At 41.1% G+C, this 17,413-nt stretch overlaps 1 protein-coding gene across 1 annotated transcript in view; it reads left to right on the top strand.

Annotated features, from left to right (window-relative positions):
* The window catches only part of ASCC1 (activating signal cointegrator 1 complex subunit 1), a 208,193-nt gene that overhangs the window by 96,484 nt on the left and 94,296 nt on the right, over positions 1-17,413 (top strand). The window contains exons 8-9 of the mRNA XM_075258243.1: positions 13,678-13,802; positions 16,291-16,364. Coding sequence (XP_075114344.1) covers positions 13,678-13,802; positions 16,291-16,364 — 199 coding nt within the window. The remainder of the gene's footprint in view (positions 1-13,677; positions 13,803-16,290; positions 16,365-17,413) is intronic.

Below are 17,413 nucleotides of genomic sequence, written 5' to 3'. Positions count from 1 at the left end.
ATTCAAAGAATATATTGGGGTTACAAATACCCTCATTTCTTGCTACTGCCATATAGTGCCAGTTTCTGACTGGTAATTCAAAGAATATATTGGGGTTATAAATACCCTCATTTCTTGCTACTGGTATATAGTGCCATTGTCTGACTGGGAATTCAAAGAATATATTGGGGTTACAAATACCCTCATTTCTTGCTACTGCCATATAGTGCCAGTTTCTGACTGGTAATTCAAAGAATATATTGGGGTTACGTGCACCCACAATTTTTGCTACTGGTATATAGTGCCATTGTCTGACTGGGAATTCAAAGAATATATTGGGGTTACAAATACCCTCATTTCTTGCTACTGCCATATAGTGCCAGTTTCTGACTGGTAATTCAAAGAATATATTGGGGTTACGTGCACCCACAATTTTTACTACTGGTATACAGTGCCATTGTCTGACTGGGAATTCAAAGAATATATTGGGAATACAAATACCCTCATTTCTTGCTACTGCCATATAGTGCCAGTTTCTGACTGGTAATTCAAAGAATATATTGGGGTTACGTGCACCCACAATTTTTGCTACTGGTATATAGTGCCATTGTCTGACTGGGAATTCAAAGAATATATTGGGGTTACAAATACCCTCATTTCTTGCTACTGGTATATAGTGCCATTGTCTGACTGGGAATTCAAAGAATATATTGGGGTTACAAATACCCTCATTTCTTGCTACTGGTATATAGTGCCATTGTCTGACTGGAAATTCAAAGAATATATTGGGGTTATAAATACCCTCATTTCTTGCTACTGCCATATAGTGCCAGTTTCTGACTGGTAATTCAAAGAATATATTGGGGTTATAAATACCCTCATTTCTTGCTACTGGTATATAGTGCCATTGTCTGACTGGAAATTCAAAGAATATATTGGGGTTATAAATACCCTCATTTCTTGCTACTGCCATATAGTGCCATTGTCTGACTGGTAATTCAAAGAATATATTGGGGTTACAAATACCCTCATTTCTTGCTACTGGTATATAGTGCCATTGTCTGACTGGGAATTCAAAGAATATATTGGGGTTATAAATACCCTCATTTCTTGCTACTGGTATATAGTGCCATTGTCTGACTGGGAATTCAAAGAATATATTGGGGTTACAAATACCCTCATTTCTTGCTACTGCCATATAGTGCCAGTTTCTGACTGGTAATTCAAAGAATATATTGGGGTTATAAATACCCTCATTTCTTGCTACTGGTATATAGTGCCATTGTCTGACTGGGAATTCAAAGAATATATTGGGGTTATAAATACCCTCATTTCTTGCTACTGGTATATAGTGCCATTGTCTGACTGGGAATTCAAAGAATATATTGGGGTTACAAATACCCTCATTTCTTGCTACTGCCATATAGTGCCAGTTTCTGACTGGTAATTCAAAGACTATATTGGGGTTACGTGCACCCACAATTTTTGCTACTGGTATATAGTGCCATTGTCTGACTGGGAATTCAAAGAATATATTGGGGTTACAAATACCCTCATTTCTTGCTACTGGTATATAGTGCCATTGTCTGACTGGGAATTCAAAGAATATATTGGGGTTACAAATACCCTCATTTCTTGCTACTGGTATATAGTGCCATTGTCTGACTGGAAATTCAAACAATATATTGGGGTTATAAATACCCTCATTTCTTGCTACTGCCATATAGTGCCAGTTTCTGACTGGTAATTCAAAGAATATATTGGGGTTATAAATACCCTCATTTCTTGCTACTGCCATATAGTGCCATTGTCTGACTGGTAATTCAAAGAATATATTGGGGTTATAAATACCCTCATTTCTTGCTACTGGTATATAGTGCCATTGTCTGACTGGGAATTCAAAGAATATATTGGGGTTACAAATACCCTCATTTCTTGCTACTGCCATATAGTGCCAGTTTCTGACTGGTAATTCAAAGAATATATTGGGGTTATAAATACCCTTATTTCTTGCTACTGGTATATAGTGCCATTGTCTGACTGGGAATTCAAAGAATATATTGGGGTTATAAATACCCTCATTTCTTGCTACTGGTATATAGTGCCATTGTCTGACTGGGAATTCAAAGAATATATTGGGGTTACAAATACCCTCATTTCTTGCTACTGCCATATAGTGCCAGTTTCTGACTGGTAATTCAAAGAATATATTGGGGTTACGTGCACCCACAATTTTTGCTACTGGTATATAGTGCCATTGTCTGACTGGGAATTCAAAGAATATATTGGGGTTACAAATACCCTCATTTCTTGCTACTGGTATATAGTGCCATTGTCTGACTGGGAATTCAAAGAATATATTGGGGTTACAAATACCCTCATTTCTTGCTACTGGTATATAGTGCCATTGTCTGACTGGAAATTCAAAGAATATATTGGGGTTATAAATACCCTCATTTCTTGCTACTGCCATATAGTGCCAGTTTCTGACTGGTAATTCAAAGAATATATTGGGGTTATAAATACCCTCATTTCTTGCTACTGCCATATAGTGCCATTGTCTGACTGGTAATTCAAAGAATATATTGGGGTTATAAATACCCTCATTTCTTGCTACTGGTATATAGTGCCATTGTCTGACTGGGAATTCAAAGAATATATTGGGGTTATAAATACCCTCATTTCTTGCTACTGGTATATAGTGCCATTGTCTGACTGGGAATTCAAAGAATGTATTGGGGTTACAAATACCCTCATTTCTTGCTACTGCCATATAGTGCCAGTTTCTGACTGGTAATTCAAAGAATATATTGGGGTTACGTGCACCCACAATTTTTGCTACTGGTATATAGTGCCATTGTCTGACTGGGAATTCAAAGAATATATTGGGGTTATAAATACCCTCATTTCTTGCTACTGCCATATAGTGCCATTGTCTCACTGGGAATTCAAAGAATATATTGGGCTTACATATAACTTCAATTCCAGGGAGAAGCTTGTCAGTGTAACGTGGCACTGACGGGCTCAATCGCCGCAACCCAGCTTTCCCAGGATCCTGAATGGAATACACTGACAGTGTATTCCCGTATACCCGATATATACCCCCGATACCCGTTCCAACGGTGTGCCCCCCCACCTTCACCCCAGAAATACACTGCAAGTCCCCTAGCAATAGAATTGGGGCTATATACACCCACTATTTTTGCTACTGCCATATAGTGCCATTGTCTGACTGGGAATTCAAAGAATATATTGGGGTTACGTGCACCCACAATTTTTGCTACTGGTATATAGTGCCATTGTCTGACTGGGAATTCAAAGAATATATAGGGGTTATAAATACCCTCATTTCTTGCTACTGGTATATAGTGCCATTGTCTGACTGGGAATTCAAAGAATATATTGGGGTTATAAATACCCTCATTTCTTGCTACTGCCATATAGTGCCAGTTTCTGACTGGTAATTCAAAGAATATATTGGGGTTATAAATACCCTCATTTCTTGCTACTGGTATATAGTGCCATTGTCTGACTGGGAATTCAAAGAATATATTGGGGTTACAAATACCCTCATTTCTTGCTACTGCCATATAGTGCCAGTTTCTGACTGGTAATTCAAAGAATATATTGGGGTTACGTGCACCCACAATTTTTACTACTGGTATACAGTGCCATTGTCTGACTGGGAATTCAAAGAATATATTGGGAATACAAATACCCTCATTTCTTGCTACTGCCATATAGTGCCAGTTTCTGACTGGTAATTCAAAGAATATATTGGGGTAACGTGCACCCACAATTTTTGCTACTGGTATATAGTGCCATTGTCTGACTGGGAATTCAAAGAATATATTGGGGTTACAAATACCCTCATTTCTTGCTACTGGTATATAGTGCCATTGTCTGACTGGGAATTCAAAGAATATATTGGGGTTACAAATACCCTCATTTCTTGCTACTGGTATATAGTGCCATTGTCTGACTGGAAATTCAAAGAATATATTGGGGTTATAAATACCCTCATTTCTTGCTACTGCCATATAGTGCCAGTTTCTGACTGGTAATTCAAAGAATATATTGGGGTTATAAATACCCTCATTTCTTGCTACTGGTATATAGTGCCATTGTCTGACTGGAAATTCAAAGAATATATTGGGGTTATAAATACCCTCATTTCTTGCTACTGCCATATAGTGCCATTGTCTGACTGGTAATTCAAAGAATATATTGGGGTTATAAATACCCTCATTTCTTGCTACTGGTATATAGTGCCATTGTCTGACTGGGAATTCAAAGAATATATTGGGGTTATAAATACCCTCATTTCTTGCTACTGGTATATAGTGCCATTGTCTGACTGGGAATTCAAAGAATATATTGGGGTTACAAATACCCTCATTTCTTGCTACTGCCATATAGTGCCAGTTTCTGACTGGTAATTCAAAGAATATATTGAGGTTATAAATACCCTCATTTCTTGCTACTGGTATATAGTGCCATTGTCTGACTGGGAATTCAAAGAATATATTGGGGTTACAAATACCCTCATTTCTTGCTACTGCCATATAGTGCCAGTTTCTGACTGGTAATTCAAAGAATATATTGGGGTTACGTGCACCCACAATTTTTGCTACTGGTATATAGTGCCATTGTCTGACTGGGAATTCAAAGAATATATTGGGGTTACAAATACCCTCATTTCTTGCTACTGGTATATAGTGCCATTGTCTGACTGGGAATTCAAAGAATATATTGGGGTTACAAATACCCTCATTTCTTGCTACTGGTATATAGTGCCATTGTCTGACTGGAAATTCAAACAATATATTGGGGTTATAAATACCCTCATTTCTTGCTACTGCCATATAGTGCCAGTTTCTGACTGGTAATTCAAAGAATATATTGGGGTTATAAATACCCTCATTTCTTGCTACTGCCATATAGTGCCATTGTCTGACTGGTAATTCAAAGAATATATTGGGGTTATAAATACCCTCATTTCTTGCTACTGGTATATAGTGCCATTGTCTGACTGGGAATTCAAAGAATATATTGGGGTTACAAATACCCTCATTTCTTGCTACTGCCATATAGTGCCAGTTTCTGACTGGTAATTCAAAGAATATATTGGGGTTATAAATACCCTTATTTCTTGCTACTGGTATATAGTGCCATTGTCTGACTGGGAATTCAAAGAATATATTGGGGTTATAAATACCCTCATTTCTTGCTACTGGTATATAGTGCCATTGTCTGACTGGGAATTCAAAGAATATATTGGGGTTACAAATACCCTCATTTCTTGCTACTGCCATATAGTGCCAGTTTCTGACTGGTAATTCAAAGAATATATTGGGGTTACGTGCACCCACAATTTTTGCTACTGGTATATAGTGCCATTGTCTGACTGGGAATTCAAAGAATATATTGGGGTTACAAATACCCTCATTTCTTGCTACTGGTATATAGTGCCATTGTCTGACTGGGAATTCAAAGAATATATTGGGGTTACAAATACCCTCATTTCTTGCTACTGGTATATAGTGCCATTGTCTGACTGGGAATTCAAAGAATATATTGGGGTTACAAATACCCTCATTTCTTGCTACTGCCATATAGTGCCAGTTTCTGACTGGTAATTCAAAGAATATATTGGGGTTACGTGCACCCACAATTTTTGCTACTGGTATATAGTGCCATTGTCTGACTGGGAATTCAAAGAATATATTGGGGTTACAAATACCCTCATTTCTTGCTACTGGTATATAGTGCCATTGTCTGACTGGGAATTCAAAGAATATATTGGGGTTACAAATACCCTCATTTCTTGCTACTGGTATATAGTGCCATTGTCTGACTGGAAATTCAAAGAATATATTGGGGTTATAAATACCCTCATTTCTTGCTACTGCCATATAGTGCCAGTTTCTGACTGGTAATTCAAAGAATATATTGGGGTTACAAATACCCTCATTTCTTGCTACTGCCATATAGTGCCATTGTCTAACTGGTAATTCAAAGAATATATTGGGGTTATAAATACCCTCATTTCTTGCTACTGGTATATAGTGCCATTGTCTGACTGGGAATTCAAAGAATATATTGGGGTTATAAATACCCTCATTTCTTGCTACTGGTATATAGTGCCATTGTCTGACTGGGAATTCAAAGAATGTATTGGGGTTACAAATACCCTCATTTCTTGCTACTGCCATATAGTGCCAGTTTCTGACTGGTAATTCAAAGAATATATTGGGGTTACGTGCACCCACAATTTTTGCTACTGGTATATAGTGCCATTGTCTGACTGGGAATTCAAAGAATATATTGGGGTTACAAATACCCTCATTTCTTGCTACTGGTATATAGTGCCATTGTCTGACTGGGAATTCAAAGAATATATTGGGGTTACAAATACCCTCATTTCTTGCTACTGGTATATAGTGCCATTGTCTGACTGGGAATTCAAAGAATATATTGGGGTTACAAATACCCTCATTTCTTGCTACTGGTATATAGTTACATTGTCTGACTGGGAATTCAAAGAATATATTAAAGAATTATATAAAGAATATAAGGCTCCCGGAAAGGGACGTGGACGAGGCCGTGGGCGAGGTCGGGGGAATGGTTCTGGGGAGCAAGGTAGCAGTGAAGCCACAGGGCGTCCCGTGCCTACTCCTGTGGGGCAGCAAGCATTGCGCCACTCCACAGTGCCAGGGTTGCCTGCCACACTAACTAAACTGCAGGGTACAAACTGGGGTTTTTAGAGGCTCCCTCCACCATGAATTGGTCCAAACTGGGCTGGTTAGAGGCTCCCTCCACCATTAATTTGCCCAAACTGGGCTGTTTAGAGGCTCCCTCCACCATGAATTTGCCCAAACTGGGCTGTTTAGAGGCTCCCTCCACCATGAATTGGTCCAAACTGGGGTTTTTAGAGGCTCCCTCCACCATGAATTGGTCCAAACTGGGCTGTTTAGAGGCTCCCTCCACCATGAATTGGTCCAAACGGGGGTTTTTAGAGGCTCCCTCCACCATGAATTGGTCCAAACTGGGGTTTTTAGAGGCTCCCTCCACCATGAATTTGCCCAAACTGGGCTGTTTAGAGGCTCCCTCCACCATGAATTTGCCCAAACTGAGCTGTTTAGAGGCTCCCTCCACCATGAATTGGTCCAAACTGGGGTTTTTAGAGGCTCCCTCCACCATGAATTGGTCCAAACTGGGGTTTTTAGAGGCTCCCTCCACCATGAATTTGCCCAAACTGGGCTGTTTAGAGGCTCCCTCCATCATGAATTGGTCCAAACTGGGGTTTTTAGAGGCTCCCTCCACAATGAATTGGTCCAAACTGGGCTGTTTAGAGGCTCCCTCCACCATGAATTGGTCCAAACTGGGGTTTTTAGAGGCTCCCTCCACCATGAATTGGTCCAAACTGGGCTGGTTAGAGGCTCCCTCCACCATGAATTTGCCCAAACTGGGCTGTTTAGAGGCTCCCTCCACCATGAATTTGCCCAAACTGGGCTGTTTAGAGGCTCCCTCCACCATGGATTGGTCCAAACTGGGGGTTTTTAGAGGCTCCCTCCACCATGAATTTGCCCAAACTGGGCTGTTTAGAGGCTCCCTCCATCATGAATTGGTCCAAACTGGGGTTTTTAGAGGCTCCCTCCACCATGAATTGGTCCAAACTGGGGTTTTTAGAGGCTCCCTCCACCATGAATTGGTTCAAACTGGGGTTTTTAGAGGCTCCCTCCACCATGAATTTGCCCAAACTGGGCTGTTTAGAGGCTCCCTCCATCATGAATTGGTCCAAACTGGGGTTTTTAGAGGCTCCCTCCACCATGAATTGGTCCAAACTGGGCTGTTTAGAGGCTCCCTCCACCATGAATTGGTCCAAACTGGGGTTTTTAGAGGCTCCCTCCACCATGAATTGGCCCAAACTGGGCTGTTTAGAGGCTCCCTCCACCATGAATTTGCCCAAACTGGGCTGTTTAGAGGCTCCCTCCACCATGAATTGGTCCAAACTGGGGTTTTTAGAGGCTCCCTCCACCATGGATTGGTCCAAACTGGGGGTTTTTAGAGGCTCCCTCCACCATGAATTTGCCCAAACTGGGCTGTTTAGAGGCTCCCTCCATCATGAATTGGTCCAAACTGGGGTTTTTAGAGGCTCCCTCCACCATGAATTGGTCCAAACTGGGGTTTTTAGAGGCTCCCTCCACCATGAATTTGCCCAAACTCTGCTGGTTAGAGGCTCAATCCACCCTGATTTTCAAAACAAATGTTGGTGCCAACCTCAACTTACTACAAGGGCCAAATTCACTGCTGGTGACAAGCTCTCCTCACTGCAAGTGCCAAATACACATGTTTCAAGGTGTTTTCCTACTGTCAGAGAGGTGGTATTGAGTGTGTAAAGTGTGTAGTTGTTAGGCTGTGATGTTGGGGTAATAGAGGGTCTTTGGTGTGTTAGATGCTCCCAGACATGCTTCCCCTGCTGTCCCAGTGTCATTCCAGAGGTGTTGGCATCATTTCCTGGGGTGTCATAGTGGACTTGGTGACCCTCCAGACACGGATTTGGGTTTCCCCCTTAACGAGTATCTGTTCCCCATAGACTATAATGGGGTTCGAAACCCGTTCGAACACACGAACATTGAGCGGCTGTTCGAATCGAATTTCGAACCTCGAACATTTTAGTGTTCGCTCATCTCTAAAATATATATATATATATATATATATATATATATATATATATATATATATATTTTTATTAGAGAGAAGGTGACAAGCAGGGTGCTGAAATCTCGCTATATACCCTGCCCAGGTTCAGTGCAGGTCTTGAGTAGGCCTCAGCTCAGGTGTGAGGCCCATTACTGGGTCAGAAAGAGTCTGCAGATTCTGCACTCCGATACCGATCCATGGCGTTAAAGGAGGTGTGGGTCTGTCCTGTAACCCTGAGTCTGGTGAGACCAAGTTGGGCTTGTTTTGTTTTTGTGGCTGGTAGTAAGCTACACGTATAGTTAGGTTAGCATTACTGTTTAGTTAGTCGTTCAGACAAGCAATTTTTTATTTTGTTTTTTTTTCTGTTAAGTCTGTATTTTGTTTTGTTCATTTTGTGCCTGAAGTTAAGGTTTATTTATTTTTCCAGGTTTTTTTTCTAAATAAACCAGTTTGCTGCATATTTTGGTGTCCCTGTCTTGACTGGGTCCGCACTGGTACTGAGCTTCCTTCCACACTATACTAATAATTTATAGTATTTAAGGAATTTTAATGTAAGCTGATTTGGAAATGATCATTTTTTCTTTATTTTTCTTAGCTACTGTCTTCTATTTCCAAGTAATTGCAAATAGTTCTCTCACAATTACTGTAGTTCGGTGTGGATCACGCAAACAGATTGGTTTCCAGCCACCTCTTGACCTCATCAAATGTGCTTCCAAGCTGTATAGTTAATGATGGCCTACTTTAATTTGTAATTAGTGCAGCACACTTGCTGAATTTATCTCAAGAATTCTTTGATTTTCTCAGTAACTGAATAATAATATGGTATTAACTGTTAATTTTTTACATTATAATCCTCTTCTACCTTTCTCTATTCTCCCCGCCATGTTTGCTACTTTGCTTTCTCAGCACATTATTTGATCTTTGGTTGAAGCAATATTTATAATGTGTGGTGGCTTAGATTGGCTGATAGATTAGACTAAAGGGAGTCTGTCAGTACCAAAAAGATTATTAAACCATGCTGGGGGTATTCTGGGGCAACTGAGCATCTCAGCAAGATCTTCCTTGGGAGGAGGTGGGGGAAACTCCAATTACTGGGCTGGGAGGGATATTCAGCAAGAGAATATGATCTTGCTGTGATGCTTAGCTCCACTGAAACATGCACACTTGAGTCATTTGCAAAGGAATAAAAAGCATTATTTTTTTTTTGTCAAAATCAAGTGCCCATTGTAGAAACAGTGGGTATGCAAAGTATCCAGACCCCTTTAAATTTTTCACTCTTTGTTTCAGTGCAGCCATTTGCTAAAATCAAAAAAGTTCATTTTATTTCTCATTAATGTACACTCATCACCCCATCCTGACAGAAAAAAAAACACAAATGTAGATATTTAGCAAATGTATTAAAAATGAAAAACTGAAATATCACATGGTCATAAGTATTCATACCCTTTTTCTGTGACACTCAAATGTAACTCGCATGCTGTCCATTTTCTTCTGATCCTCCTTGAGATGGATCTACTCCACCATTGGAGTCCAATTGTGTTTCATTAAACTGATTGGACTTGATAAGAAAGGCACACACCTGTCTATATAAGACCTCACAGTGCATGTCAGATCAAATGAGAATCATGAGGTCAAAGGAACTGCCCAAGGAGCTCAGAGACAGAGTTGTGGCAAGGCACAGATCTGGCCAAGGTTACAAAAGAATTTCTGCAGCACTCAAGGTTCCTAAGAGCACAGTGACCTCCATAATCCTTAAATGGAAGAAGTTTGGGACGATCAGAACTCTTCCTAGACCTGGCTGTCCAGCCAAACTGAGCAATCGTGGGAGAAGAGCCTTGGTGAGAGAGGTAAAGAAAAACCAAAAGATCACTGTGGCTGAGCCCCAGAGATGCAGTAGAGAAATGGGAGAAAGTTCCACGAAGTCAACTCGCACTGCAGCCCTCCACCAGTCGGGGCTTTATGGTAGAGTGGCCTGAAGAAAGCCTCTCAGTGCAAGACATATGAAAACCTGCATAGAGTTTGCCAAAAAAACACATGAAGGACTCCCAGACTATGAGAAATAAGATTCTCTGGTCTGATAAGACGAAGATTGAACTTTTTGGCGTTAATTCTAAGTGGTATGTGTGGAGAAACGGCTCATCACCTGCCCAATACAATCCCAACAGTGAAACATGGTGGCAGCATCATGCTATGGGGGTGTTTTTCAGCTGCAGCGACAGAATGACTGATTGCAATTGAAGGAAAGATGAATGCAGCCAAGTACAGAGAGAGCCTGGAAGAAAACCTCTCCTAGAGTGCTCTGGACCTCAGACTGGGACGAAGGTTCACCTTCCAACAAGACAATGACCCTAAATACACAGCTAAAATAACAAAGCAGTGGCTTCAGAACAATGCTGTGACCTTTCTTGACTGGCTCAGCAAGAACGCTGACCTCAACCCAATTGAGCATCTCTGGAGAGACCTGAAAATGGTTGTCCACCAACCTTGACCATCCAACCTGATGGAACTGGAGAGAATCTGCAAGGAAGAATGGCAGAGGATCCCCAAATCCAGATGTGAAAAACTTGTTGCATCATTCCGAAGAAGAGTGATGGCTGTACTAGCTCAAAAGGGGCAAATACTCAATACTGTGCAAAGGGTCTGAATATTTATGACCATGTGATTTCATTTTTTCTTTTTTAACAAATTTACAAAAATATCTACATTTTTTTTTCTGTCAAGATGAGTTGCTGAGTGTACATTAATGATATATATATATATATATATATATATATATATATATATATATATATATATATATATTTATCTTAGCAAATAGCTGCAGTGAAACAAAGAGAATGATTTAAAAGGGTCTGAATACTTTATATACCCACTGTGCTCATGGGTCTGAGCACCAGAAGGTAGTCGGGCTGGTCTAATAACAATTGTAGTGCTGATAGGCACCATTTAAAGTTGAACAATGATCAGAGGTGTATGAGGGCAGCTCAACAAAGAAGGATTGCACATTTTCATGCTTGCATAACTTGGATATGTTATTTCTACTTTTTTTTCATTAAATGCCTATGAAGGGGAATGATGATGTACCTCTAGAATATGCCATCACTTACTGATTGATAGGGTGTCGTGCTATGACCCCCATGACTGATAGAACTGCAGCACAAGTTAAGCAGAGTGGCACTTCTGGCTTTCTGATCTGGTGCCACACCAGCCACACAGCCCTATACAGGGAAATAATTGATTCCATCACTGTTTGTATCAGACGTATTCGCAGAGGTTAGACCTCTATGATCATAGTTTTATGGCATTTTCCAAAAATAATTACCACAATAGTGAGAAATACTCAAATACTGAAGAAAAGTGCCTGCGTCATTAACTATTACTCTTGTCTTCACTAATTATCAGAGTGATTTCTATCTGTACTCCAGATATCAGTTTACAATGCAGTCTATGGAGAGGGAAGGGCGAGGAGGAGAATGGGGGAGACATGGCGATAAAAGGCCACTTACAGTATCAAATGAGTGTTTCTGTTAGAAAAAGGCATAATAGTAATTCCCAATAACCCAGCTGTGATCTGAAGGAAAACACTCTATAGTTAAGGGTGGGTTCACACCAGTGCCCGATCTCCGTTTTGCAGGTTTCCGTTTCCTGCCCAAGAAACTGGACTGGAGACGGAAACCGGCAGGCAGTTTTCAAACCCATTCATTTGAATGGGTTTGAAAAGTATCCACCTGTGAGCGTCTTCTGCTCTCCGTGGCGAAACCAGTCTTTTTTTAACCAGACACAAAGTCGGACATACAGGCTCATTGGCTCAGGCAGTATATTGGAACTGAGTAACTGATGTGTAGCTGTAATAGTCATGTGCAAGTTTTCATTTAACGGTATCAAATTCCTAAAGAAATTTGTAAACACCTACATTTAGATTCCCATCTTCGCACAGGACTCTCCTGGCGGACCCAAATGACAGAGTTCTGGGCTGCTAAAACAGCGGTTACCCATGGACCCCATGGACTTCATAGACTTGAATTGGGTCTGCTGGGTGTCCATCAGTTATCTGCTGTTTTTATACTAGAACCAACGGAGAGAGAAAGATCCTCTCTGCAGGACTTTTCTCTCCGCCAATTTTCAGCGGTTTCTGCAGCGGAGTCTCCATTGGAGACTGTGAACCTAACCAAACCATTATGCTCTGTGATGTACAAGGGATTCAGAAGCTCTGGTTTCTTTCCAAAAGCAGTCTTTATTGCAGCAAACAAGCTTAAAGGTACAGGTAGTGCTGCTCAGCATGTCAAAACAAACAAATGAAAATAAACAATTTCTTTCCTCAATAACCAGGGAGTCAGCCTACCACTGACCTCCTAACAAACAGGGTTTACAAGTAAACAAGGGGTACACATACCCGGCCCTTTAACAGCGTCCTTTTGGCAGAGCTTTCTCAGACTGGTTGAGTGTGTGTTTCTGTGTTTCAGTCTCTCTCACTAACCAGCACACCTGTGCTACTTACAAAGCCCTGCTAGTCTGTTCCCAAGCCTGGAATGGATTGCCCTGCAGGTCTGACCCGAACTTTACTCCAGTCCGGGACCTACAAGCTAAACGCCTGTGCATACTGCAACAGTCTTGGGGAAAAATAGCGGTTCTCCCACACTATACCTGTCTCCACTTCACAGCTCATGTAATACAGTATATGGAAACTCTCATAGTTATAGTTATCTTTTGTAAGGACATGCTCTTCCTCTGAATAAATGGCGACATAATTTTACATTACCATATTCCAGCTTGGAAAAACATCTTCTCAGTCATGTTTAATGCACTTAAACTAGTTTTCTGAGTGCACTGGCCCACATTTGCGTTATCTCTCAAGGGATCTGTTTCTCTTATTCTGACATCTTCGGGGACTGCATTGCATTAGAGATAACCACGTTGTTCTTTCAGCCGTTATCTGTGTGTTATGCAAGTGGATTGCAGAAGATATATGAAATATGTCTTTCTCTCTCGCAGGTTGCAGCTCATAGCGGATCGCCTCATGCAGAGATTTGTGGGCTCAGGGCTGATGCTAAAAGACTGGGACAGAGTAAAACTTCACGCTACGGTTATGAACACACTGTTCCGACGAGACCCCTTAGGCAAGTGTTTATGTCTTACTGATCAGGATATGAAGACGAGAATATGTGTATTGTTCATTTGATTAATCTCCTCCACGCTTAGCTTTCATATTCTGTTGTCTTCCCATTTACAATGTACAGACGGGAAATAGAAGTAACAGACAAGTGCATCCAAAATACAGTGATGTTCCTTGACAATGAAAACAATATTCAGCACTCGAGTGGCAGAAGTAGAGGACAGCAACGTCATGTGTGATAGATAATAGGCTTTTACACTGTTTCAGATGTTCTGGATTCTGACAGTGTATCAAAACTTTTCTACATGTTTTCTATCATCAGCTCTGCTGATTTAGTGGCTCCAGAATAGACATCACAGAAGCTTTGGCGGTACTTTATTCTGTAGTGTCTCTGGTACCTAGATATAGTTAGCAAGGGTGAAAAGAGACATATGTCTATCAAGTTCAGAGGATGTGGATAAAAGGAACTTTAAAGGGGTTATGTCATTATGAACACTTACACTATGTGATCAAAAGTATCCAGACACCTGGCTAAAAATGACTTACAAGTTCGTGGTGCCCTCCATCGGTAATAGAGGGGGCTTGCACCCCTTGTTGTTTTGCGTGGCACTATCACAGCACAGACCTACATTGATGTTTTAAACACCTTCTTGCTTCCCACTGTTGAAGAGCAATTCGGGGATGACGATTGCATCTTTCAACACAATCGAGCACCTGTTCATACTGCACGGCCTGTGGCGGAGTGGTTACACAACAATAAAATCTCTGTAATGGACTGGCCTGCACAGAGTCCTGACTTGAATCCTATAGCACACCTTTCGGATGTTTTGGAACGCCGACTTTGTGCCAGGCCTCACTGACCCACATCGATACCTCTCCTCAGTGCAGCACTCCGTGAAGAATGGGCCGCCATTCCCAAGAAACCTTCCAGCACCTGATTGAACGTATGCCTGCGAGAGTGGAAGCTGTCATCAAAGCTAAGGGTGAGCCAACACCATATTGAATTTCAGAATTACCGATGGAGGGCGCCACAAACTTGTAAGTCATTTTCAGCCAGGTGTCTGGATACTTTTGATCGCATAGTGTATTTCCTAACCACAGGGTAGGCGATAAGTGTCCAATCACTGGGGGCCTGACCACCAGGTTCCCCAAGGATCAGGAGAATGGGGGACTAAGTCTTTTTAAAGACTCTTTGTGAATGGAGTGCTAGTCCACTTGCTTGATCTGCACGCCATTCTCTTCGGTGAGACTTCATGGACAGTAATCTCTGGCAGTGCCCAGAAAAATGGAGCACTGGTCACACAAGTGCACTGGTACTCCATTTACCAGGAGGCTTTATGGCACAACTCCCTTAAAAGGTTTTCCAGGGTACAGATTTTGGTAACCTACTCTATGGATAGGTAATCAATATCAGAAGAGAGGTGGTCCAGTATCCATCGGCCCCAATCAGCACTTGATATGTAGAGAATGGAACAGAAAATAGATAGCACTGAGTCCGTGGCTCAAGACTTTCATCTGGGGCTAACCAACAGTGGAAAGCCACGGCAAAATGCCACTGCTCTGATTGGTATTTCACTGCGGGGAGCAGGGATGTGAAAAGCAAGAGGGATCTGAGATGAATGTCCACCGCAAATCCCTATTTATTTTCCACCATGTAAAATTAGCCTTATTGGGAAATACATGTCTACCTAAGTACGTCTTTTACAGCCTGAAACATTGTTCAACTTTTAAAACGTAGAACTTTCTCACTTAAGTAAACCTTATTCATTTTCCATGTCGAAGGTGTCCATAGCCCATTGAGTATAGACATCAAGTTCCTACCAGTCACCGAATAAAAATTAACTTTCTATGTATAGTCTATATCATTTCTTCATGAGTAAGGTTACCTGAAATCCTGCTTTACATTGTGAAAACGCGTTGTGCAGCATTGAATGTGTTGTGTTTCTAATAAGCTCTATAGGGTTTATCTGCTTTTTCAGGTCATTATGACACACTGGCTAATAAGAACGCAGTCTTCAAGTATTCTAGGCTGCGTGATTCACATGAAAATCAGAGCTGCCACTAGTAAAATAACAGCTTTGTTGCAGCTGAAACAATGAATGCATTCTGAAAGCTATGCTGTACTGTATTCCAAATAGCCGCCATAGTCATTACTATAATAAGGCTCTTTTATATGGGATCTGTAATGTGTTTATGATGTATTCCTGATCAAGGGGTTGAGATTAATTCGCCAAAGATGTAAATGTTCAGCAGAGGTACAATAAAGCGCAGAGAATTAACAAGACCTTTTACTTTATTATAGCTTTAGTACTGGATGTGGAGGTAATGCCTTCTCTTTATTAAAACACCAGACTTGAACCTCTTTACCCTCATAATATGGATTTTTATCAGGAGCCGCAACACTCACCTGTATATGAAAGTATTGTGGGTTTTTTTTATTACTGTCATTTAGGCTGCATAAATGCTTGCTTATGTGCCTTTACATTTTACAGCTGAAGAAAGAATAAGCTCTGGAAGGTTTGGCCAAAGGGAAAGGGAGTCATTTGATGCCAGAAATGTTCTGAAGGTCAGTGGGAAATGGTTATTGTTAAAAAGATATTATTTTTCAAAGAATATAATTTTTCTTTGCTAGGTCTGTGTTGTGAATAGCAGAGGTCGTTCCGCTTATTCATGTTTTAGTTACCGCTTGAGATGTTGCCATGCGCTGCATCGAATCCAGATTTGGTTATTTCCTAACCTTGCTTGGTTGGTTAGGTTTGGAGTTGGTGATGGTTGCACCTATTTATATGATGGCCTAAAACTGGCCGTACGTATTAGATTTCGGTCAATCACAATGTGACTGTTTGGGCTTATCAATGGTCCCACCACCATTATTAACAGCTAAAGTGACTGATTATGAAGTGGTTTAGTTAAAAACAATGCAAAGTGAGTCTGTGCAAATTGGCTGATCGACAAAAAGTACATGGTGGGACTAGGCCTTTGGTGGGCAGATTTTGCTGGGATAGCTTTTGAGTGCTATGTCATGTTTTCAGGGCCCTTAAAGCGCCAATGCAATGGAAACCCCCCAAAAAGTAACCCAATATTGGAAACTACACTCCTTTTAGGGGTGTGACCCCATAGCTGTTTTACAGTCTTTATTAGCTTTGGGACGTAAATAAACCATCCATTTAGCTCATTACTAGAGATGAGCGAGTACTGTTCGGATCAGCCGATCCGAACAGCACGCTCGCATAGAAATGAATGGACGTAGCCGACACACGGGGGGTTAAGCGGCCGGCCGCCGTCAAAGCAGAAGTACCAGGTGCATCCATTCATTTCTATGGAGCGTGCTGTTCGGATCGGCTGATCTCACTCATCTCTACTCATTACACAATTTCTCTTAAGCACAGAAATAACCATATGTGGTTGTAAAATGTATGGGCACGTGGCGGGACTTGGAATAAGAATATTGCTTAATGGATTTTGGAGGGCAGATTTTGCTGGAATAGTTTTTGAGTGCCATATCACATTAGCAGAATCCGTGACTTCCTCTCTGGAGGGTGGAGGAGCTCCAGGAGAGGTGAGTAACACTGTTGTGTTTGATCACCTCCCCAGGGCCTCTACATATTATTCTTT

The sequence above is a fragment of the Leptodactylus fuscus genome, chromosome 10, assembly GCF_031893055.1.
Source record: "Leptodactylus fuscus isolate aLepFus1 chromosome 10, aLepFus1.hap2, whole genome shotgun sequence".
NCBI classification, from domain to species: Eukaryota; Metazoa; Chordata; class Amphibia; order Anura; family Leptodactylidae; genus Leptodactylus; species Leptodactylus fuscus.
Note: the sequence above shows the minus strand (reverse complement) of the source record. Positions and strands in the feature narration are given on the sequence as shown.